The sequence below is a fragment of the Pelmatolapia mariae genome, linkage group LG14, assembly GCF_036321145.2.
Source record: "Pelmatolapia mariae isolate MD_Pm_ZW linkage group LG14, Pm_UMD_F_2, whole genome shotgun sequence".
In the NCBI taxonomy this organism is placed as follows: Eukaryota; Metazoa; Chordata; class Actinopteri; order Cichliformes; family Cichlidae; genus Pelmatolapia; species Pelmatolapia mariae.
In genome coordinates, this window is record NC_086239.1 from 30,254,281 (window position 1) to 30,279,537 (window position 25,257).

General features: G+C 38.9%; 2 protein-coding genes across 3 annotated transcripts in view; both read right to left on the reverse strand.

Annotated features, from left to right (window-relative positions):
- Nucleotides 1-627: 627 nt before the first annotated feature.
- Nucleotides 628-6,985, reverse strand: si:dkey-24p1.6 (protein sel-1 homolog 3). Its single transcript, XM_063493856.1, has 23 exons — nucleotides 6,932-6,985; nucleotides 6,357-6,831; nucleotides 6,026-6,152; nucleotides 5,801-5,922; nucleotides 5,600-5,715; nucleotides 5,448-5,509; nucleotides 5,202-5,334; nucleotides 4,975-5,110; nucleotides 4,724-4,861; nucleotides 4,368-4,573; nucleotides 4,093-4,272; nucleotides 3,697-3,816; nucleotides 3,095-3,235; nucleotides 2,904-2,966; nucleotides 2,617-2,790; nucleotides 2,381-2,508; nucleotides 2,212-2,295; nucleotides 2,031-2,121; nucleotides 1,826-1,913; nucleotides 1,622-1,731; nucleotides 1,398-1,525; nucleotides 1,209-1,311; nucleotides 628-906 (listed from the first exon to the last, which is right to left on the reverse strand). The coding sequence occupies exons 1-23, from the start codon at nucleotides 6,983-6,985 to the stop codon at nucleotides 817-819; spliced, it is 3,069 nt and encodes a 1,022-aa protein (XP_063349926.1). The 3' UTR covers nucleotides 628-816.
- Nucleotides 6,986-7,331: 346 nt separating this feature from the next.
- The window catches only part of stim1a (stromal interaction molecule 1a), a 30,763-nt gene continuing 12,837 nt past the window's right edge, over nucleotides 7,332-25,257 (reverse strand). The window contains exons 5-14 of one of the 2 annotated variants that reach the window (XM_063493094.1): nucleotides 23,709-23,820; nucleotides 23,268-23,383; nucleotides 20,216-20,393; nucleotides 14,509-14,686; nucleotides 13,589-13,756; nucleotides 13,249-13,349; nucleotides 12,881-13,110; nucleotides 11,996-12,076; nucleotides 11,369-11,432; nucleotides 7,332-10,602 (exon numbers count right to left, since the gene is read on the reverse strand). In XM_063493094.1, coding sequence (XP_063349164.1) covers nucleotides 10,125-10,602; nucleotides 11,369-11,432; nucleotides 11,996-12,076; nucleotides 12,881-13,110; nucleotides 13,249-13,349; nucleotides 13,589-13,756; nucleotides 14,509-14,686; nucleotides 20,216-20,393; nucleotides 23,268-23,383; nucleotides 23,709-23,820 — 1,706 coding nt within the window. In that variant the 3' untranslated portion in view covers nucleotides 7,332-10,124. The remainder of the gene's footprint in view (nucleotides 10,603-11,368; nucleotides 11,433-11,995; nucleotides 12,077-12,880; nucleotides 13,111-13,248; nucleotides 13,350-13,588; nucleotides 13,757-14,508; nucleotides 14,687-20,215; nucleotides 20,394-23,267; nucleotides 23,384-23,708; nucleotides 23,821-25,257) is intronic. The other variant, XM_063493095.1, reaches the window with a different exon arrangement.

A 25,257-nucleotide genomic window follows, 5' to 3' on the forward strand; every position in this document is an offset into this window, starting at 1 on the left:
CACATTTCTGCATTCTTTTCATACATTTTCCCAATAACGAAGGAATATCAAACATATGATTAATTCTTTAAGTGATATTACTAAAGAATATGGTAGGGTGAATTGTTTTTTCTTTAGATGTTTTAAGGGTTTTTTTTCAGGATGCCATCTTAAAATGTGAGCACATGTTCAGCTCAGTAGCAAGGATGCAATGTTATCGAAAAAATTAAACATTTGTCATACCATCATCACCCCCCCCACTAATTTGTTTTGAGTAGAGTTGTCAGTGACTACTTGTTTAATTCTGATTATTAGAATATGAATTGCTATATAAATTCTCTGGCTTGTTTTCTGTTTGCAAGCAGCATTATATAATATTACATTTAAACCTTTCAGAAAGTGGCAGGGCTGTGGATATTATTACTGCTTTTAAACAAATGTGTTTAGTTTGTTTACTTTATGTAAATCCAAATATTAATTTTGAAATATAAGATATATGTTTCTCATGATGCAGTATAAAGTGGTGATAGTGGAGTTGACCATCTGATGGTCATTCACTCACAAATGAACCAAGATGAAATAATCAACAGAGGAAACAGCACTCTTTATGATTTATTCAATTAAAAAATAAAATAAAAGCGAGTCTTTTTAACAGCAGTAAAAAGAGATTACAGACATATACAAAAAATACATTCATTTTTATGTCAGCTTTGCTCCGTACAGTTGTCCCAAGTAACCAATAGGTAAACTACTGTGGTGTTTCTGTGCTAATGAAGGTTGACTTTTCCACATAGTCCTTCAGTTTGTTTGCAGGCAAGTGTCACAACAACCTTGGTTCTAGTGCAGAGACAAAAAGCGTCTCCTGAACATAGCACGGATGATTAAAAACACTGTTGGAGCTGCAACCACAGCAAGAGCAGTGCAGAACTGTGGGAAATAAAAGGAACAGGAACACAGCAGTATTAATTTGATAGAGAAATATATACTACACCACATTACCTAATAGATTTAGATTTTAATATTTTCAAGTTTTTAAATTTGATGACTTCTTATCAGTGTGAATATCATTATATTGTATAATGATAGAAACATGTTACAGGCTACACAAAGAATGATAATTTAAAGACATTGAGTACTTCAGTTATGACATATTGTGTTTGAACCTAATTTTGGGTTGTTAAATCTTATGTTGGCCACTGAGTTGGTGTAGATATGGATATTACACTTACCTTAATAGCAGCGCTATAGTGCTTTTGAAATGTTTGTACATATACACTGAAAAGGGCAAGGCTGCAAGGAAAGAATGAGTCTGCATCTTCCGAGTCTCTGCATCTTTTGGAAAGAAATATAGATTTTTTTGTTGCATATATGTACGTGCAGTACGCTCCATTTTTAATACAGACGGTATTCAAACAAACCTTTTGTACAGGGCAATTAGAAGCAATTCCTTGTCTGCCAGGTATAACTCTGAGATGCCAAGTTTAATCAGTATAGACAGTGGCAGCTTGTAACCTTCTTCAGCAAGGACACCTAAATTATACCATCCCTGTGGAAAATGACAGGTATGACTTACTAAAACATAAACAAATGCACACAATGTATACAAAAACATAGCAAAGGTGTAATGTAAAAGCAGGTAAACCTGGGGATTGTTCCTTAGTGCTGCCAGTGTGTACATCTGTGCTGCAGAAAACAAGTTTTTCTGCCTGTTATCATGCCTCTCGTAAAACAAGTCACCCATCCTAATAAAAGCTGGGGCGAAAACAGATTTCGAGATCAAATCAGGTATAGTAAGTGTTTGCACAAGTCTGCAACTGTTCTATTGCATTTAAAGCTAGTGACTTACCATAGGTGTTAGGATTTTGACTTTGGATCGTAAGGTTGTAGTATCTCCACATACAGTCTGATGCATATACTGGATCCAGAAAACCTCCCTTTTGACATAAAAAGTGGTAAATATTTCTAAGAGGGAGAGCTGAAGTAAGCAGGAAAGTGACAATAACATTTAGACTAATAGAGACAAATTTCAGAATTACATTTCTGTTACTTACTGAATTTTGTTCACATAGGTACGCCACATTAAACTGTGCAACTGCATATCCTGCTTCAGCAGCCATCATGTAATATAATAGTGATGTGAACCTGTAGCGAAGTCAGAAGATGAAATAGCTGTAATTGCATTCTAGCGATCTGATCAGGATTTTGGCAACTGTGACTAGAGAAAGACTTTACACGTCATTCTTGAGACAGGCATCCAAAGCTTTGTGTAAGATGCTGCCCAAGTATCCGTTGTGCTCTGCTGCCCACTTTACCCACCTGCAGTCAGTTAAGAATACATTCTGGTTAAGAGACAAATAGAAATGCATGTGAACTAAAATAAATAAAAAAGTAAGTTGCTGACAAAACGGCGTCCGATGGATGTCTGTTGACAAAGCCAGGCATCCCAGTGGTCCAAATGTCAGCAATCAGAATCCCTCCCCTGATATTTCCTCTCTCTGCAGACTTCAGATAGTACTTATAGGCTATATACTGTAGGACAGATAAATGTGTTATATTTTAAGATATATTCGTTATTACCACTTACAGGACCCATGACATATACGTTACAGTGGATGATGATGTTACAGTTGAGCTTACCTGGTTGGCAGGTTTTCCTGGATAAAGGCCCTGTGAGTAAATCACACCAAGATTGAAAGCTGCTTCTTGACACATGAGGAGATCAGCCTGTTCCCATAGCTGTACGGCCTGTTTGTAGTCCTTCTCAAAGTGCTCATAGTACCAGGCCAAGGCATTTATTGCAGGAACATGACCCTGTAGGACCGATTATTTTGAGAACCAGAATGAGATGCAAACTTAAAGTGGACTCCAGATGTTACAGCATAGATAACAAATACGTCATAAAGAAGTTATTAACATTTAGCCACCTTATCCATTGCTTTCTTTAGGAATGTGACAGCTTTTGGAATGTTCTTTTCCACTCCATGTCCCTACAGAGAGAAACATTCATATATTACAAGTAGATGTGACTAAATGCTAACACAGGTGGAAGGAAAATGCTTTAGATTAAGATATCTGTCAGTGTTGTTCCATATTGTATATCAAACACAAATCTGACCTGCAGAAGTACTATCCCATAGTCATACATTGACACTGGATCCTCCCACTGGACAGCTCCCCTTTCATAGTGTCTCACAGCCTCCCGGATGTTTGGAGTCACTCCTTGCTGGCCCCAGAATAGCATGCGGGCAATAGCTTGCTGTAAGACAACTGTCAAAGTATTACTAAAATCTAAATGTTGAAATCCCCCATTTCTTGAGAATGTCTTTACTTGTGATGTTCTACATTATCATTTCAATCCACTATTTTAGATTTTTTTTACAGTAAATTTCAGTTTAAACAAATGTCCCAGTAAAGCACTTAGGGAGTTTGCAGGCATTGCAGTGCATTAATAAACTAGGAGTCAAGTTTTAAAAAAAGTGATGCAGATCAACACCAGCAGAGCTTCCTTTGCCAATGCTCCACCTCTGTAGCCTCTGTAGTTCTTGCTAAAGAACATCAGTGATTTTACTTCTGCTTTTGTCTTTGTGGAAGAACAATTATACCAACAGTTATATCAGCAGTTAGTCTTGTGACAAACCTGTTAACTCAGTCTTTGGCTTGATGAAATGTGAGAAGCATACTTGAAACAAAAGGGCAACAACAAAGTCAGTAGACTACCTCAGCCTCAGTTGCTCCCCTCCGGGCCTGATGTTTGAGCCATTGAAAGATGTGGTGGTTTTCATTGGTCTGGATATTCAACATCTTTTCATCGTTCACAAAAATAGCCTCAACTGTTGTCTAAAAAGGAGAAAAAAAGAGGAGACAAATGCTAAGGTTAAAAATAAAAAAATAAATTTGCTTTAAATTAAATGTTAACTAATTTTGATCACTGTATTAATGCCGCCTTCATTATACTGCTGCTTTTTTATGAACTGAAGAAACAAAGATACATTTATTGAGGACAGAAATCCAAAAACTGTAGCCATGATAAAAAGTAATCTAAATGTATTGGTAAAGCAGGTCATAAATTGTATAAAAATATATTTATATAGAAAAAAACAATGCTTTCCAAACCTGCTGTGGTGAGGGATTGTGACGGTCTATAGTTGTCTGTTGAGCAATGTTAGCATAATAGGCATAGGCCAGATCATGATCCTTGGGCTGACCATGCAGTCCAAGGTGGTGCAGGTGCCCAAGATGCAGCAATGCCAATCGATCACCCTTTTGGGCACCCAGCAGGCCCAGGAGCCAAGCCTGCATCATACATTTGAACATGTGAGAATATATTGAAAAAAAGCTTTTAAAAAACAAATAACTAGTTTAACTATAAATGACCTGATAAAACAGACCTTAAAAGGCTCGTTCTGGACTCCTAGGCCAGTACTGTAGAGCACAGATGACATGTGCAGAGCTCGGGTATCAGCTAGACAGCCAGCTTGGAGAAGCAGTGATAATACTTTGCTGACCACTTCCGTGCTTCTCGCTTTGCCCAGCTTATGGAGTGATAAGGAGTACAGTGCTCTGCCCAAATCATGCAGGCTAACTGGTCTTCCTTCTGCAAGGGACAAATTGAACTTTAATGTGTTTAATGACATGCAGAATCCAAAACAGCAGCTATTACAACTGCAGAAAAGCATCATTCATTCAGACCGCATTATATTTTAAAATGCCCTGGCAATTGAAAATATTATACTTCATCTCTCACCATGTTTTAAAACTAATAATTTGGCCAGTTTAGCGGCATGTCTTCTGCGAGGAGCAGCTGCTTCCCACGATTCACACTGTGGATTCGATGTTTGTCTGTGTTTTACCACCCACTTATGGAAAGCATGAGAGCAAGTTTCTGAAGAAAAGCAGCACAAACACATTACTCACAGTGTGATTATTTTAAAAAGTTTAGTTAAAAAGTTATTTTTTGCACCATCTAGTGTAAGTAAACCCTACTGCTGGTATTACCGGCTTCTGTCCTCTGCTGGATCTTGATTGAATGGCCACTGATCTTGACATTCATGTCAAGGCTAAATTCTTCACAAGTCTGCAGCCACCTGGTGAGATTTAAATTCTGTATAACATCTGGAACATAAAACTCAGACTGAAAAAGAAAGATATAATCAGACTTGAACACAGTGAACAGTTGAGTTGGATGTAGCTACAAGTATTAAGTACAGTATTACTAGAAGTACCATAATGTCAGGCACTATTCGGTTCCGGTGGTATATCACTGGTCCAAAATAGCCTTTCACTCCTCGTATATACTTCCCTCCTCCAATCACAAAATATCCCTCTGTGTCATCAAGCATGATAATAAATCTAAACCTGTAAAGCATGTTATACAGCAGAAGAGCACATAGTGTTATAGTACACCTCAAATGCAGTTTTTTCCTCTGGGTAATAACTGAATCACGATGTCACATTAGAAATAGACTTACATATATTGAGAAGTTTTAACTGTTCTCTGGTCTTTATCCAAGCATACCATATTGACAGCCACCTGAGATGCAATGACAATGAGCATGTTTTTTTCATTATTATGATGATGTGCATGATAAACGGTATGCTGTGTCAACAAAAGACTACTTACTGTTCTACCTTGCACCATCACAATAAGATTGCACCACACATTTAAAGGGACCTTGAATGAAGAGAGAAATGCAGAGGATTCCTGAGACTCTCCATTCATCTGGATGTGTAGGTGACCTGTGTTTAATGTGAATGAGAGATGAGCCTTATGTAAGTCAAGATAATGCGATAAATAGAATATGTAAGAAAAAATTAACTATACCTGACTTTGTGAGGAGTATTGCTGGTGTGATATAACTATTTTGGGAATTTATATGATGAAACACGCCACACAAGTCTTCCTGGCAGTGTCTGGTTACAAATATCCAGATGGAAAGCGTACACCTAGAAACCCCCCCATAAAAAAGACTTGTTTATATGACCCTAAATGATAACTTCAATGACGGAATGGAAAACTAGTGGATATACTGTAAACAGTCTATCATACCATGGGAAAGAGATGGCTTTAACACGTAAATACTCCAGAACCTCATTCCTGTGGGGATTCAGTGTCTTTGTGATACCAAAGCTTTCTCCACTTGAAGCATAGATTGAAGACAGCAAATGAAGCGTTTCTAAATGAAATTTGGAAGCCTACAATTTAGCATTGTTATTACAAAGTTTAAAAAACGAGGACTGTGTGAGTTTTTTCATCTTTCTCTGAAATCTTTAAGATTCACAGAATATTGCTGTCAAACATGGTGAGAGAATTTTTTTTTTCATAGCTTCACTTGAACTTCATATAGAGTTAACTTTTACTCTTACTTCTCCATCCTCACCTTGTTCCAAGGCACACTGTTTCTGGGTAAACTGTTTAGTTAGCTGGAGCATTTGTGTGCCCCAGGCAATACAGAGCTGATGTTGTTTGACACGTCGACTTAAGTAGGGCTTAGGTTTCAAAGTTGCCACATGTTGAGCTCTGACAGACTTCTCCGTATCATCATATCCAGTGTGTCTGACTGAGGCTCGAAGGATACAACTCAGCACCCACTGAGAGTCTGGAACAATCCCATCAGCTTGATACACCAACCAGTCTGGCAGATTCAGTTTCGCAGTCCTTATTTTATTGACACCTGGGACACAAGCCCACTGTCTTAGCAGAAATGTGCTTATGGTGCCAGTTTCAAAGGATACAACACAGTCCAGCTGTACTGTAGCAGGTTCATCACAAGAGTACAGTACTTGCAAAAGATGGTCTGGCAAAGCCTCCTCTGGAGGATTCAGGATTTTCACCTCATCTAAACCCCAAACAACCTGTATGTGACAGAAGACAAGCATACATTTTCCTGAGAAGACTACACTAGAAGGAATCAGTGTATTATTGAATTATTGATGAAGGCAAACCTTCTCCTACCTGCATCGTGAGGCAAAGCTGACAGATATATTTGTACAGTGTATGAGAATCCATTGCCCAAGCATTAATCTTGCTGCAGTGAAACAGAAGCATCAAGACCCGGATCTTATCCTGCTCTACCTCAGCTACTCTCCTAGGTAAATATTTGACAGCACAAAGCTCCACCCACTTACTATGTACACCTCCGTGGAGCTTTCTGGATTTGGTTGCATTTCACTGCTGACAATATAACAAAAGGTAACCCAATATTATTCACCCGTTTCCTGAATCTACATTTCACAACCTACATTTGAATTCTTTGTGCTGGTGCAAATTTTAGAGTCAAATCTAAAAATTCAAAAAAAATTCTACAGCAGGAAATCAAAGTGCTGTGTATTAGAAGAAGCAGCTCACCTTTCATTCAAAATAGTTTATTGCTTTCATGCAGGAGTGCCATCAAAGTTTAGACCACAACATTAGATGCAAAATGATTTTTTTTCCCTGTACAAATATACTGTAGTTTTTCATAAATAGAAGCTCAAAATAAAGACAAGGAGAAAAGTAGGGTGGAGGACTTAAGAGCTTAAGCTGATCCACTCTTTTAACCCAATATAGGTTTCGTTATGACAGATGACATGCATCAACGTTACAGTGCATTATACCGGGAGCAGACAGACACACGCACGTACACTCACACATTCAGATGGCATAACCAATTTACAGCTCTGTCGTGCAAAAAAGGTACAAATGACACTTTAAAAAAGTACCAGTAGGAAATTGTTATTTTTTTAAGCTCGTCTTATTTTTTTAAATAAAATATTTAAACGTGTCTTATAAATCCAAACCACCTGTTACATTATGAGGCTGGGGGAGACTTTCTGTGTCTTCTGCAGCACTTTTTGGTTGTTCGTTGATCAGGAGCACCCCAAGTGTACTGGCGTCCCTACTACTTTAGTAATCACCTACAACTAGATGCATAGTTTTGTGCTCAAATAAAGCAATCAACATTAAAACTGGCACAAGGTTGTTGTTTTTTTGTTGTACTTATCTGAGAAGAATAATTATTTGTTACAAATGTAAACATACGGTACTGATCATACTGTTACAGAAAATACCCTCGGACATTCAGCATTTCATCTCTGAATATACATTACTGTATACATCATGCACTTTTGTCTTCTGTGCAAAAGGGGCTCAAGGTTTAGAACACACTACAAATACAAAGGCCTCTGACAGAAATCACAATTTGGCACTTTTACATGATTGACTTCCTGCCTCCATAAAACGTTAACCAGAAGTGGTTACAACTTTAAATTTTCAGTCTTGTACAGAGCAAAAGACTTTCCTTAATTATAGCCCTTACCAACAACCAATCCTCACTGAAAAACTGCTGTGGATCTTTTATTGTCCACTAAAAAGACAAACAAAATAATAAAACTAAAAGACAGGACAGCATAGCCCAATCCACATTACGTGAAAATTGTGGGATCCTGGTTAACCTTCAAGGGGCTATTCTTACAAAACAAACCCAAAGCTGTACATCTTCTTATGATATACAGGTGTAGAAAGCAAGCATCTCTAGTATTTTTTTTTTCATAATGTGTATCCTAACTTTAAAATTAAATACCTAAAGATACCATTGCATTTCATGGCTGCCACTTCAAACATCTTGGTAATTTTTTGCCTAATAAAAAAATTATTTCTATATACACCCTAGACATTTTTAGTCTTCAAACACCTGATAACCATATGGTTCAGTGAGGGTGTGTGTAAAACCCCAGTTTAATCAGTGATAGTCCTTAAGCTGGATATTTCAGCAAAGAGATAGAAGAGACATTCTTCACTCTCCCATTTTTCAAATGCACTAAAACTCAAAACCGCAAAAGGTCTGATGCTGGTCCTTTAGATACTTTGCAAGAATTTACCTCTAGGGTGCAATACAAATACATTTAGACCCAGCGGTTAATGCTGATACACTAGGACAGCTTATTAGGGCTGTTCTATGTGGAAAAAAAGATAACTGATTAATATTCTGAGAAAAAAATTAAAAACCCTTAATAATCATCTTTATTTTATCTTTTTAAAAATTTGGTTTCTATTGCTAAACAGAGAATGGCCAAGTTGAGGCGTGATGCAAGAATAACTGTTACACAAAAGCATCTCATGCAGATCAGTATATTTCTTCTGAATAACCCAATAAACTGCTATACTTAATGTGATATTATGGGCTCCCAGATAGTTGCTGACTGCATCTGAATAATGTCAGTAGGAATAATAGAGGCAAAGCACCATCTAGTGTGATGAGATTGCTTTACAAAAAGAGGAACATTTTTATTTTGTATATTTGTGACTTCAATGTGAGACTATAGTTTTTGGGGTTTTTTGCATTCATTTTAAAAATAAATTTTCCACATAAGATCTCATAAAAGTTAGGATTTTTTCTTTTTCAGAGTATCACCCCCTCCCTGATCGTTTTTTGTTTTTTTATTATTATTATTACTTAGAATGGCCCTAAGAAGGCATCGTAATATACTGAGTTCAAATAGCAACACGCAACATTTGTTTTTACAGCCAAAGGTAATATACAGGAGCATTCTAATACACCTCTTATATTTGAAGATCCCCTGAATGTGCCATTTTCTCCGCAAACAAGACATCAACAAAAAGAAAACAGACAAAGTGTACCCCTCAATAAAAAGAAAATACTCAGGAGTGCGCATTCACTTTGGACTTGTAGGTGTTTTGATAGTAATAAAAGAAACAAGTGTTGTCTAAGCAGGTTAACAACAAGAACCAAGCAAACACTAAGAGCATTCGAGTATCTGTCAAACAATAGTGAAGACATGCAAAATGTTATAGATTGTAGAACAAGAAGGGAAAAAAAAGGAAACAAGAGGGAGACATATTTCCCTTTGACACTGGCACAAGTTCCTGCAGAATAAATAATACTTTACATTCCAATATACAAACCTGCCCATTCCCCACATACTCAACATTGACCAAGTATAAGCAGATAAAGCTGGGTAAAACAGTCCACAGTCTCTCAAAGTAGGTGTTGTAACCTACAAAAAGATTCAATGACAAATTTTTTTGCTATCATGTGACCATTAATGAACCCCCAAAACTAGAAACTAAAAAACATAACAAAAACAAAAACAGGTCAAACAGAGGAATACAGTCAGACAGCTTTGGTAGCCCATAGTTCATTTAGCTTTTATTTCCTCTGTTTTTTGAAGATCTTGAAGGTATGTTTCTTACGGCTGGCAGCTGAATCTGTGTCTTCTCCTGTTGAACCACTATCTTCCTCTAGGGGGCTCTTCTTGGAGGACAGCTGTGGGATGCGGCTGTTGGCTTTAACTCCCACCACTCCTACCTGCCCTCCTGTTGGTGATGGTGTGTCAGGTTCAGTGGAGTTTGGGCTGAGTGAGCGAGATGACTCGGACAGACTGTTGATCTCTCCCAGGCTGTACACCTTCTTCATGAGTATGGGGCTGTCGGGACCTCCCTCGTGAACACGGTTCCCTCCATTGGGGGTGTGAGCATGCAGTGAGACGGCATCATCTGCCCGGTTGGACAGGCCATGCATGAGAGAAGTGGGCTTGATTAGGTGGCCTTTGGAGCTGTAGGCAGACAGCCGATCACCAACTTGTGAAAGGGACAAAGAGGAGTCTGAGTCGGAGCGATTTAGATCCCTGCAGGAAGAAAAATTCACAGGTTAGAGAAGGAAAAATCAGATCCAAGGAATGTTTAAAAGCAGCTTTGCATGCTTGAGTTTATCTACACTATGCCTTGAAAGCCACGGACACGCAGGGCACAGCCTGGATAGTGGGGCTCCACACTTGTTAGTTGAGCAGGCAAAGAACAGGAGGAACACTGAGAGGTTGAAAGAGAGTAAATGCAAAGTTTCTGTAATGGCTTAAAAACAGCTATGGATGAGAAATTTAATAAAAGAAAAAAATTATTAAAATGGAAACATAACAAAATGAATATACTAAGGGAAGTATTTACTCTACATGTGTTATCAAGGTAAAACCATGACAGGTGGTGTAAAAACACCCACGCACATGCAAAGTGTGTGGAGAAACGGAGACAGATGGGTACCCGAAACTGTCGCTGCACGAGGAGTGCACTTTGGAGACATCTGAGAATGACAAATCAGGAATAGGATCCATGGGCTGGAAAGAAGCATGGTATGCATGGGAATGAGGGGTTGCACTGCCACCCACAGAGCTGGGTAAGCAGGAGGAAGATGAGGATAAGGATGATGACGACTGAGGAATTTGGCTGGAAGTAAAGATTATGGACGGATGAGAAACGGCCGAGGAGAGGGGAGGCAGAGGGAGACAATCGAGCTGCCCAAACGAGTGGCTGCGTGAATGTCTGAAGGTAGCCCTAGGCCTCGAATGGTAGGGGGTTCCCTCGCCCTGCTGCCCCGCCAACAGGCAACTCTCTACCAACCTCTGGGAGCCCAGGGCCAGCTGGGGATCAATGTGGCGTTGGCGCAGAGACATCATACTGGGAGCTGTTGGCACAAAATAACAGCATTAGTAACATTAACATAAAATAAATGGCTGATGGAAAAAGTGAGAACAATGAGAAAATTACTGAAAAGATGCTTTAGTCTTTGGAAACGTTACACATTATTAAGTATAAAAATACACAAATTTTAGCCTTTTTACTCCACAATAGTGATGCATATCAGTAAAATCCCAACACTTGTTTAATCTTTCCATCTAATAGAGACAGATTATAAGAATATAAGAAGTTTAAATAGGAAAAAATTGTTTCTTTAAAAAACAAAACAAATACAAAACAATAGTGGAGTAGAAAAAAGGGGTTTGTCTGGAGGAGGGGCAACATTTAGGAGGAGGATTTCAATACCAAGCAAGCAACTAATGTCAGGTCAGGGGTGTTTTTTAAATGAACGCAGCATGGAGAAGTTTTTTTTTTTTTTTTTTTTTTAATTACAGCTGGGTCCATCTGGAGCATACTGCCAGTTAAAATGTATGAAAACTCTTTTTAGGCAAAAGCGGAGATGGGAAGGTCAGACTGAGGACTGAAGTGGGGCATGAATAAATGGCCAACCAGGATATTTCCACACGGGCTGACAGTCTGAACCAATGGACCACAGGTCACTAGCTCGCCGTTCCAACAGTCGATTGCCATCTGTAGTTGGACCAATGAGACAGCAGTGGGAGCCAAATACCAGAGAAGTGGTGGAGGGAGAGAGGGGAGTGAGACAGGCAGTGTAATTAATGTTGATTAAACACTTGTTCACTTGTGCAGCAAATTGGAGCTCCAGTTACCTAAACCCATAACCTAACATATAAAGTCAAATATGGTTTGAAACCGACATATGTATGAATGTATGAATTCTGCAAGAACTGTAAGGTGTGTAAGAATCTGAGTTGTGTTTTTTGGTGTTCCTATCTTGTTCCTAAATAGGAATATAATTCTGGCAGTGACTACATCTGAAGTATTTCCTTTTTTGGCATCCTTCGAAAAAAAAGCTGAGCCAACATATCTATAACATGCATCATGACACAAGCACTACAAATCGGTCAACACAAAAAATTGTTCTCTTTAAGAAGTATATTTTTCTTTGGGTTTCAGTTTCCAGAGGAAAATCATGGCAATCTTCAGTTTCAATAATTTACTGAATGAAATAAACAAATGTATCCAAAATAACAGTTAACAAAAAGGCAAGTGGTACCGTGTGTAAAACAACAAGACAATTATCTGAATTTACATAGTGTGAAGTGTAAAACAACATTCAATACTCATTTTCGACATGTCTAACCCCCACTACCGCCAGCACCATGGAGGCCACAATAATACATATAGTAGCATTAGGTCCAAATTGTCATGTGAGCTGATTTTTGGATTTCCCAAGCAGAGCCTTGGAGGAAGGTTTAGGGATTTTTTTGCTAATCCCCACTGAAAGGCCGAGCGTTTCGGAGGAACTCTTACATGGCAGAGTTCCGGGTACGATATCCTCGTCCATGTCGTCCATGTCGTCAGACATGATGAAGTGCTGAGGCGTAGCTCTGCCGCCCATGAAAGTGGGGTCGAGGTTGAGGGCCGAGGCCAGTGATGGGAGGCCTGGATTGTTGACGATGGTAAAACCCGTTAGGATCTCTATCTGCTGCCAGCGATGCAGCCTCTCTCGCAGAGCAGCGGTCACCTCGCCAAGGGCTTGTCTGCAAAAGATCAGAAGAAAGTATTTAAAAGAAAACTTTGCAAAGAGGAGAATGTATGAAATGTATGTATGAAATCGTCTTTCCTCAGCTTTTATTTTTTAACAACATATCAACGCACAATTAGAGTCTCTGACTTACTTTGCTGCTAATATTTTGTGGTCCACATCATCCAGGGAGGAGCTGTGAGCCACATGGAAAGTCCCGAAGAGAGTGTTCCTCTTTTTCTTTATCTTCTCTGCCTGCAAAAGCAAGTGACCAAGGACTTATCAAGGTAAGCAGGAGGAAGTGGAAAGTGGTGCCCAGGTTACAACAACTGACCAAATATTTAAGAACAGGAAAAGCTTCATGGGTAATGAATACAGAATTTGTGGAAGTTTACCATTTTTGGATATTAAATTATTAGCATAAAGCTCTATTTTTATGATATTCTATTTGTTTAACATACACAAGGAAATGTATATATATTTTGCATGCTAACCCCTTCTTTGGCCACCAGTAGTTGCCGTTCAGCATTTTGCTTCTTGATGTTGTAGTACTGCACTTCCACCTCATGGGTGAGCTGCAGCCATTTCTGTAGAGACTCTGGTGGCGACCAGCTACTCCGTGACTCCAACTCCTTCTCTGCCTTCTTCAATGCCATGCGCACCTGCAACAAGTTTCAACTATTAGCCATGCTAGATGAGCACATAAGGAAAAATGTACCCACAATCTGCCAACAATTTTTAGCCTTTCCTATATCCACAAATAACCCAATCCCACACACTGAAAGCTCAGATGTAACCTCAAACCTGAATAAAGGTGTCTAGGTAAATGGCCCCCATTTTCAAACATGAATTTTGGACGATTTATGTAAAATCAAGTCCGAACATTTCCATAGTTGCCCCTTCTCAACTGCACACATCAGGAGAGTCTCGGCATCATGCAGGTTTGGCCACCATTTACCTGTTAATTACCTATATCCACGATTACCTGCACTATTCTTTAAATGGGTACAACTGGTACTACCGCAGCAGGGGTTTCAAATCTAGTAAAGTTCAGGCTTGTATTTAATGAAAACAGCACCTATATGGAATGTAGAAGCCCTGCTTAATCCCAAATTAGCAGGACAGTCAAATGTGACAAAAGCATCTGAATTAGTGCACTGTGATAATCCTCCAAGCACAAACAGTTTCACTTACTTACGCACGTGGGCTGAACTGTGCTTCTTCTGCCAAATTCCAAAGGACAAAGACTTGAGTGGGTGTATTTACACTATAGCTAGTGTGAATCTGAAAGACCTAAACATACTGTGCCGATGCCACCTTGGAAGTCTTCTTCTCTATTTACTTAAATTCACTGCTTCTACTTTGTGGACTACAGATTGCGTTTAAATGTAATTGATCAGATTGCAACCATTACCTGTTCGAGCTCTTCTTCTGCATACTTTTGGCGACTCAGCTCATTCTCTGTGCCTTCACGCAGCTCTCTCAATCGTTGGGCCTCCTGCTTAGCAGCGTTTATCTCATCCCTCAGCTTCTGCTCAAGATTTACCTTCTCTACTTCAACTGTTCGATGCTCCTCCTGGGCAATCTGCAACCTAAGGAAAAAAGGACCAAAGGTCAGGCTCAATTTTTAGTCAGTGGCTGCTTACTAAGCCCAAGCAAATGAAGCCGTGTTGGAGCTATTGTTATTTTCTATGAACTATGGAGATGTGCTTAGGTTTGAGCAACCCTGGTCAAAATTTCTGCTACAAAATTTCTGTAAGTAAAACATGAGCTGATTTCCAAAACAATGAACATTCTTTTTTAACATAACATTTCTAATTTTTTCCCCAAGATTAAGGAATACCACATTCCATCTTTTACATTTTTTAGAATTACAAAAAGTGGTCAGAACTAAATAAAACCCTTTTTTTTTTGTAAGTATCACAACTTTTAATTTTGAGAGATTGTTGGCTGTCTAGCAGTCACTGCTCTTTTGATGTCTAATCAAAAATTTTGGATTATATTTAAATCACTGGATTGAGAGGGCCAAGGCAAAACATTCAGGTCGATCCTCTTGAGGTAGTCCATGGTGCATTTTTAGGGTATATTTAGGATCATTATACGGTTGTATAATCCAGACTCCTGTCATCTTCAGCTTTTAGCAACAGACTGCTCCCAGAATAAACTGCCTTTATATTATTCAGCTATTTAGTACATTCCTCCCTCTATCAGTGAAAATGTTCCATGTACCACTGGCTGCAGCACAAGCCCAAAGCATGATCAATCAACCCTTGTACTAACAGTTGGAAAGTTCTTCTTTTTGTGTAACTGTAGCACCCTTTCATCTCCAAACATACCTTTGCTCATCACAGCAAATAAGTTCTATTTTAATCTTATCCTCCAACCTCGGGATTCATTTCTAGACTGTATCAGGCTTGTTTAGAGGTTTATATGCATGGCTTTAATGCTGAATTTTGTTCTAAGTAAGCAGGATTTTGAAGACTGCACAGTGGAAAAAATGCACCATCAGTCTGCCAAGGATTTTTTTAGTCAAAGAGAAATTTTGATTTACCTTTCTAGCTATCCTAGTAGCATCAGTTTTTTCAGTGTTCCAGACCTTAACTTGACCACCACCGTTCCTGCTAAATACCATTTCTTAGTTAGGTTAAATGCTTTGGCGTCTTCAAAAAGTGCTCAGTGCTGCACCGGCTTAAAGGAGCCCTTGAGTGCTAGTTGTTATGACAAGTATTAGAGAGGCAGAGGATTTATAAAGCTTTGACTTTTGGTAAAAGGTACCTGGAATCAAATTTTAAATCTTTTGTGTTTCTTGTTCTTTTTTACTCAACAATTGCAAAACACATTAAAGAGATAGATTTCTCTCTGACATTATTTCTTTTAGAAAGTTTATCTTGTGATGAAATCAACAGAAATGTTTACTAGGGGTGCCTAGATTGCATGCCATAGTATATATGAAACGTAGGCATTGCATCAGCCATGCATCACCAGAAACAGCTAACATGTAGAAGAGCAAAGGACTGTGGTCAGCTGCTAGGCAGCTCACAATAATCTGACATCAGAGGAAGCAGAGCCAAGAAGAGAACAGCTGTCAGGATTTAAGTTTAGAACAGTACAGTGTGGCACCCAGTGCTCCTGTAGAGTTCTGAACATGCAAGTGGTGGATATATTTAGACTAGCCTTTAAAGAAAAAAAAAAAAGCCTTTGAAAGAGGGCTTGTCACCAATAACACGATTGTTTTCACTGACGCACACACCATTCCGATATACTCTCATCTGTAACCATTCAGGCCCAACTAAACCTGTGATGTGGTTACATTTATGCAGGACTTTGTAATATTTTTCAATTGAAAAATGTCACTGGCCTTGATAGCCTGATGAATATACTATACATATACTGTGATACAACAAAAAAAATGCTGTTGTTTTCAAATTTCTGTTTTATTGTTTTTTTAAACATGGGGCACAAGGGCAGAACGTACTAACACATTTCAGTCACCAGGGAGCAGCACTTTCCCCCACTGAGGCTGAACACAACAGCAGAAGGAGGACACAAGCGCAGAGAATTGAAACTTGATCCAGACCATGAGCTATGGAAAATGTTGCTGGTGGGCAGTCCTGCTAATGCTTTCGACCCTGACCTCTGCCATTCTCTAGCTAAAATTTGAAAGCACTGGCACTAACAGTCTGTGGACACTAACAGTGTCCACAGAGTAGATGCCAAATTCTGTTCCTGAATGAAATGACCTGAATTACAGAGCTTAAAGAATGCAGACACAATGTCTCTGCAGACTTTGCAGGTAACGTTACTGAATACACACTGATATTATAAGACATACGTAACCTTATATGCCCAACCTTTAAGTTCTTTTCACATGCAATGCAAGCCGTCCCTGTCACCTGTCCTTTTTCAGGCCTTTCATCTGCACACCACACCCGAATTCAAATGTGGGTGAATTAGCATCAGAGCTGACATGTTTAACAGTCATGCTTAAAACACTCGCCCACCAGTGAGGCAGAAAGGTCAAAGAGTGTTGCAAAAGTCACCCAGGAAATCCAGCTCTCGTCACAACCTCCTTACACTGTCTCCCAACAGTGAAGCCATGTCTGGACCAGGCTACTTGACAGCATCGCAGGATCTGCTTAAAGGTATGGAAAGAGAGCAGCTGGCTGCAGGGATGAGTAAGAAACACACAACTAAAGACAGAGCACAAACCTCTCAAGCTGCTGATTTTTGTGTGGCACTCTTATTGAAACAAGCATGCCTGAAAAACCTGCTGCCTGTCTGATAGCCTATTATACCAGAACCTGCATATCCTTTGGCATTCATATTGCCTCAGAAATGCACACAATACCCATGCTTGCACAGTAATGCAGCCCTATAATCATCATGACCTCATACTATTGGTTTTGAAATGACTTGACTCAACAAAAGTATTTGATCCTGTGGTCTAGCCTTTTCTGTCATAGCATTTATTATGCTAGAAAAAGTCACATGCAGTATTGCCAAAAATAGAACGCCCTTTTTGCATGCAGTCACACTTTTGCACAAGCCCACATGCTTTTCCTGCCACTCTAACCCACAATCCTCTGAGCCAACTACACATAAAGCAAGAGGGTCAAAGCTCAAAGCACACCGATTTGAGGCAGCTGCAGTTCCCACTGAAGTTCTCAACTTGCATTTCAGATATTTTTAATTAAATAGAATTTAAATGACCTCTATGGCCTTTTTTATCCTTTTGCAAAATGAACTGAGCTGAAGTTTAAAATGCAGCTGAACAAAACACCGCTGAATTGTAACAGGCAAATTTTACTGCAATGCTGAACAAACAAGCATAATTCAGGGATCTGAGCAGTTCCTGTAAAGCACTATAGTACTATCTGCAGACAGACAAACCACTAATAAGTATTACGCACAACCATGGTGCAGACTGTTTACTTGCATGGGATACTAAATAATGTCTGCACTTGCTGGCCTTTAATATTTACTTAAGGTTTGCCAATGTGATCTGTAGAGGAGAATTAACTATGCGTACTTAGCTTAGCAAAAAAGGTAAGTCAAAATCCACTTCAAAGATGCTAGTGGCAGGTGTTTTACAAACAGTCAAAGTATAAATCCACAGAGTCAACACAAAGATTAACTTGGCAGCGTCAGAAGGACAGAGTTTGACCTCACTGATTTGTCCCCATTTAAGCCATCAGTTGCACTGTTTGTTGGAATTCAGCAGGAAACTCCCACAAAACACTTTTCCCTCCACCTAGTGTACTGAAAAGAAAAGGAACTAACAAAGAACATGTCTGTTACAAAAATATGCTGATGCAGGAGATAAAGGTGCAACTGTAAAAAATCAAGAATCCATAACAGACACAAACATTAGTTTCAGTTCAGTCAGTAAGCACTGACAAAGCATAAAATGAATATTTCAAAAACCTGTCTCCATTTATCCCCCATTTAACATACAAACATTAACGTATGTGGGTAATAAGGGCAGTCAAAGAAAAATTTGCGACAAGAGTTCACCTCTCCCTTTGTTTTCAAGAATAAAGACAAGAATGTTACGCAGTTATGTGGCTCTTTCCAGTGGCCTGAGCTTATTCCTTTTTTAAATTTATTTGAAGATGACCTCTCCCCCAGTGGATAAACTGTGTTAGAGATGCAAAACCATAAAATGGGAATCTCTTTGCACCTTCAAGCTCAAAAATCTTTGATTCATGTATCATGTCAAAACTGAGTTCAAGTCTCCTTGAAAGGCAAAATAGGATATGCACTTTAAAGCACATTCTGAGCATTCCTTCAGGTATTAGCAGGACTAAAATAGTTAGATTAGCCTTTCTTTTATTCACCAATTCATGTAGCTTTACTTTAAAACACTGAAATTTCATCTCATTTCAAACCTTAAATCACAAGACAGGCTGGAATGATCTGATGGCCAAAAAACTCCTCAGAGTATGAAATACTTTGTATTATAAGATATAAGCAAGGGCAAAGTATAAAACGTGTGATTCAAAAGTTGTTTTTTTAAAGAGTTCTAAAATTCTAAAAGGTTTAGCCTTGAGTTTTGGCCACCATTTTACAAATTCCTAAGATTTTTCTCTTCTAAAAGGAAAGTGTGATTTTGATCACTGGTACTTACAATGTATACTTTTAAACAATTTGTCAGAGTATAGTCAGAAGTGATGGCTGGAGACTAAATTAAGAATTACCTTTACGACTACGCAGATATGGAGGCTATAAAACTGCAGCCAATGCTACCAGTAATAAGCAGTGTTTTAGTTTGTTAAATAAAGAAGCAAGCATGCCTTGATCACATGCATCTGCAGCCAGTTAATGTGTGACTTGCTGTGACATGCTAGTGTATGAAGCCAGAAAAATAAATAAATAAATAAATAAAACAGCAGAAAAAACCCCCTCATGCAATCAGACAGCTTCACGAATGCATGAAGCAAACCTTCCACCATTTATCCAAAGACTTTGGCTTCACTAAATTAGTCACCTGCTTAAATCATATTTGAACATAAAAACGCTCCGTGGAATGGGTCCATAGTGGCCTGATGATAACTGAGTATAAACACATAAGTGCCCGGCGCTAGAGCAGGTCTGCCAGTCTTTTATAACATAACACAAGTTCCTATTTGAGAACAATGAATGCCATTAATCAAATCTTTCCCAGGATTGTGTGCAAACCTGGGAAAACTATATACAAATCCAAACAATCAAACCAGAAAAACATTGAAAGTTGACAGCAAAAGAACTAGGGAGTAACCCTGCAAACATGCTACAACGAGTCAGGCTGTTGCTTTGATTGTCATTCAAGGTTGGATATCAGCAGAATGCTCAAGTGGAAAGTAAAAATCTTCTGTTCACTTGTGACCTCCACCATTTAGAATCAGTAAATGTTGGAATGTCAGAAATAACTGTTTACAGCTGATTATTATAGCACACAGTTTAATGTACAAGAGTTATCCTCAGACAAGTGGATGATGAGTTTAAATGTATTAAAAGCTCAAAAGTTCTCATGTGAAGACAAAAATAACAGTTTCATATTAAATCTAAAATGAATGCCATGTGCAGAAAATACAATTAAATGCAATAGAGCTTGTTGTGTTGGTGTTGGGAAAAACCCTCACTTCTTTTGCAGGTCATGCAGACTCTGCTCAGCTCTCTGCAGGCCCTCTAGGTCCTTCATCATCTTCTTCATATGGTCCTTAGAGTAGCGGTTCTGGATGTAGGCAAACCAGCATCCACCCATGCCTATGACTATTGACACGACCAGCATGAAGTCCTTCAAGTGGTTATGTCTATTCACTGAAAGAAATAAAAAGACATGAGGTTACATTTTAGTAAGACAAGAAACTAAGTCATTAAGCAGGCCTATAGATAAGGAGATGCATTTTGGTCAGCAACATGTATTATAGGATAAAGCTGTTTAACAACACAGAAATTTTTACAAGAACGTGGTGTGAAACTTGAATCTCATAGTCATATTGCAACTGCTGTGGAGTGACACAAATAGAAGACTCACCAGCACAATTTCAGGTTGCGGTGAGAGGGACCCAGTGCAAAAGACCACGATAAAGACAGCTTAACACGACCTATTTTAATCTGGGGAAGCTATGAAGCTAAAGCTCAAACTTTAGCTGCAACTATAAGTATTCATTGACGTTATCACTGTGAGGGTTTTATAGATTTTCAGAGTCACAATAGCTTGGAATCAAGTATCCTACTTGTAAGAACACATCCCATATTCAGATCCCTTTACAACCACTGGGAACTAACAACAGTTATTTGTCATTTGATGACAAATAACATGCATGCAGCAGCTAACGTAGTTTCTCAAAGTTTTGCAAGTTACACAAGTTTTTCTTGCAAAACCTGAGTAGGAGTATACAGGAAAGAACAGTATACTTCCTGGAGTGAGACAAAGGGAAGTAAAATGAATATATCAGTAAATTGTGCCAGCTCTGCTTGTTCCGTCACCTGAAGAAACAGAACTTCTACAACACAAGCTGTAAATCTCAAGTACCTGTACAGCTCAAGTCTTATCAGTTCCACTGAATAAGTAGGAATAACAGGAATGCACTTTGCATACAATATATCCATATTTTTTAGTCAGACCTGCATGTAGCCTTGGAGGGCTGAAACACAGTTTTTAAAATGAAGGCCAACACTGGACAATCCAGAAGTACAAGCCTGTAAGTTTTTTACCTGTTCCAGGCCAAATATTTAGACCACCTCTCAGAATAAGATGAATAAACAGCAAGTTGTGGGCACTTGAGAACCATGCATAGTAACCACAGAATTTTAATCACTCCCTGCCCCTGCCATACATAGATAATGTACAGAATAACTCCTTTTACATTGATGTAAGAATAAAAGCACACAGATAGGTTTTTCACCTCGTTTTGATCAAAATGGGTCAATAACGTCTAGCTGACAGGCAACAGAAGAAAAACCTTATTTTGGTGGTCGTTCCTCCAATAATGTGACCTTGAGTAACAGATCTTTACCTCTTAAATGACCTGGAACACAATAACCCAAAATGAGTCACGCTTACTGAAATGCATGTCTAGTGCATCATAGTTCTTCACTGAGCACAGATGCCAAAATGAAAAACAGGGCATTATCTCTGAGAATGCAATTTCCTGATGCCACTCCTTTGCTGGGCTATTTATTGTAGGCAATTTCCTTTTACATACAGTGAACAAAACATTCAATTTCTTTCAGGAATACCACCAAGAGAGCATCAAGTGACAGGTAATTAGCCACAGAACTGGAAATAACAGGACCCAAACGAGCTTGGGTTAATTATTACACAACTGTCGGCCAGATTAGGTGCAACCTTTTGTGCAGTGTGTCTTAAAATGCTGCTTCGCTTCACAGTTGGTCAGTCTGGCTGTTAGTGGGACCCCCTGGTTTTGAGAGCTTGTCAAAGCCAGACAGCCCTTGCTAATGTCTTCCTGCGGGTGACTCTTACAAAACACATTTACAATGACACATGCCAGACACACACCACTACACACTCTTCCCCTGTCCTGTTTTTGTGTGTGCATCTGTGTGCTTAAAGCAAATACCTGGTTCCACTGACTGTTTATTAGATTTTCTTTCTTTTTTTTTTTTTGATGTCTCATAAACACTCTTCTAAATACACACCTTCACTCTACTTTGAAATTCCTGGGAAATAATTCTCCAGTATCAAAACAATTTTTTAAAAAACATCTAAACTGCTGACAGGACATATGACATCAAAGACAACCTATCCATTGTGATGTTACAAATCCCTAAGGAGCTAAAAAAAACTGAGAAACCCCTAAAGGATTACAATCTATAAGTGCAGAATTGGAGCAGAGATAGTGGAGACGCAGAGGAAGAGGATGAGTGGAGTGTTTATTTGCCTCTGTACGCAGAGTGATGTGTCTGGAATACAGAGTACTGTGGTCTAACAGTCTAAATCTTCCTCAGTCCCTGAAATTGATACAGGTGGTACAGGATTTCCTAAGCTTAAATGATAGCACTGGGTTGAATGAGCATACACCTTTCACAGTTGTGGGTTATGTTGTTTATACTCGTACACTGTTGTGTCTGCATTTTTCTAACATGAGTCATGAGTGAAAGCCAATTAATCTTTAACAATAGTTAAATTAACTGGAATTCAGAATGGGGAGAAGACTGTAGGACTTACTGAGTCTATACACAGATTGTTACACCTGTCAGAAGAAACAAACACAAGCTAAACTGGCAAATTATGAGTTACTGCTTCAGTCTAATGAGGAAGCTAGCCACAATTACAGTCTATTACATTATGTTTCACAGAGGTATAATCCTTCCACTAATCAATACGCCACATTTCATTACCAAAGAGTTATTGAGATCTGCTTTGCTGTGATGTGTAGCGTTTCTGGAAAGGTGCTATGGCATAGTTACAGTTAAGATTTAGTGCAGTACTATAAACCAAGCATTGCATAGACCTGGTGACTCTGGCCACAACACTTCACAGGGACAAAGAGCGAATGAAAATGAGAGCAGTAAACCAAATTGGGCAGGATGTTGGTCATGTTGGTAATGAAACTTGTTTTCCACAGTAAAACATTTGAACGCAAGAGATTCATTTAGTAGACTGTCTGCTGGGGAAGCCGTGTTTTTAAAAGTCAGATATGACTTGCAAAAAATAAAGTTACATACTCAGTGGTGCTCCAAAGAGTACGGTGTCCAAAGATTTGAGCTGCAACTTTTGCACATGGCTGCGATCCAAAATCTTCAGAATAGAGAGTGTCAGAGTGGTGTTCTTTACAGCAAGCCTGAAAGAGACCAGACGTGCATTCATTTCGCAGGAAGAAAGCAGGACACACACACACACACACACATAAAGATTGTAATGCGATCGCTTGACAAGTCCTTAATTCATCAAAGGTAAACTAAAGTAACCCATATCAAAATAAAACAGATCAACAAGGACAGCCAATTTAATGACTTTAAAAAGTTGTATTAAGTACATAAAAATATCTCCACAGTAATAAGTAAACCAAGAACGTTTGTTATCACATACAGTGATGTGTAGGGTTCATAGATCTGTTCAGTTTGAAAAAAGAAAGAAAGAAAAATAAAGTCACGATGATGTCACACCTTGGCATGGCACTTCCATTGAAATTCATCTTGCGAAATGCATCCACATATTGCGGCAGCTCCACATAGGTGATGAGCCATTTCACCACCTCGTCCACTGTCCAATTATACACTGTTGGCAAAAAGAAGAAAAAAAACATCCACTATAATTACAATTCTCTTTATTTTAGTCTTTATTTTGCAGCACATTAGTTGTTCCCAAAGCGACAATTATTCTTTCTGTAGTCCAAAATATAAACACTATAAAAAAAATCCAATCAAACTACAGATAATGGATCAATTATTTACAATGAAAAATATTTCCTTCAACTCGTATAACAACCCACAAACAATTAAAAAAATGTGACAAATACATTCTGCTAGTAAGATGAGTGTATTAGTAATAAGAGAGTGCAGCTGATTTATCGGTTGATCTTTGCTTCCACCCTCACCTACGAATATGAGTACTGGGTAGTGACCAAAAGAGTTAAACTGCGATGGAAATGTGCTTCCACCAGTGATTGGCCGGACTCAGCCTTAAAGATAAAGTGAGGAGCTCGGCCATTCAAGAGTGGCTCGGAGTAAAACTGTTACTCCCCCACAGTAAGTTAGGCATCTTTGGGCAGCTGACCAGGATGCCTTCCCAGACACCTACTAGGTGAGGTGTTCCATGCATGTGCTACTAGGAGGAGGCCCCAAGGCAGACCCAGGACACAAGAGAGATTAGATTTATGGTTTGGCTTGGGAATGCCTTGGTGTCTCTCTGGAAGAGGTGGAGGAGAGGAATGTCTGGGCATCTTGGCACGGACTGCTGCCCCAGGATTAAGACCCAGATACATGACAGAAAATGGATGGATGGACATTCTGCTAACAAATATCATGAATGAATCAGTCTTCACAGATAATAATCTATTGTAACTCAACAGGATTTCCTTTCTAAAACTTGCTGCTTCTAAATTAAAATACCCCATAAAAGCATGTCTGGCATTATAGCAGTGTTTGTCAGTGTTAGCTGTGAATACATATATGTAGGATTTCTATAACCACAAATGTTCCAGATATAAAGACCAAATTACATGCCAGCTTGTCCTCCAGCCTCATCCATGACAATGTGGCATGGATGGGGTTCTTTCTGTTTTTTATTCATTTTATAATAGTAGAATTCATATTTATTCACATGTTTCATAGAGAGAACTCAATAAATAGCTGCAGTATATTTTACTGCTTTGCTATGTTCTAACACAACTGTTTTAAAAGAGAATCTTTGACTGTAATCTTTCACTGTGTTTGAGAATGTTCAAGGAATCCTCCTTGTCAGTTAGATTGTTTTATTTCCGAAATGGATGATTCAGCTCATTCTCAGCCCTCTTCTCATGTGGTGTTCCCCAGAGTTCAAGTCTTGGAACCATTTTATTCTTCATCTAAGGCCTTCCATTGGGCCATCCACAAATACAGTGCTAGTTTCCACTGTTATGCAGATGATACACAACTTCTAAAGATTCAAGGAATCATGTGGACAGCTGTAGCTTTCCAGCGACTAATTTAAGAGTCATGTAGCACAACAGTTAAT

Excerpts from the sequence above, each read along its gene's own strand:
- si:dkey-24p1.6 (XM_063493856.1), bottom strand. The coding sequence starts at position 6,985 with ATGGATTCTCATACACTGTACAAATATATCTGTCAGCTTTGCCTCACG. Across the intron at positions 5,335-5,447 it reads GTTAAAACTTCTCAATATAT|GTTTAGATTTATTATCATGC; the intron begins GTAAGTCTATTT and ends CATGCTTTACAG. Across the intron at positions 1,312-1,397 it reads CTAATTGCCCTGTACAAAAG|ATGCAGAGACTCGGAAGATG; the intron begins GTTTGTTTGAAT and ends TCTTTCCAAAAG.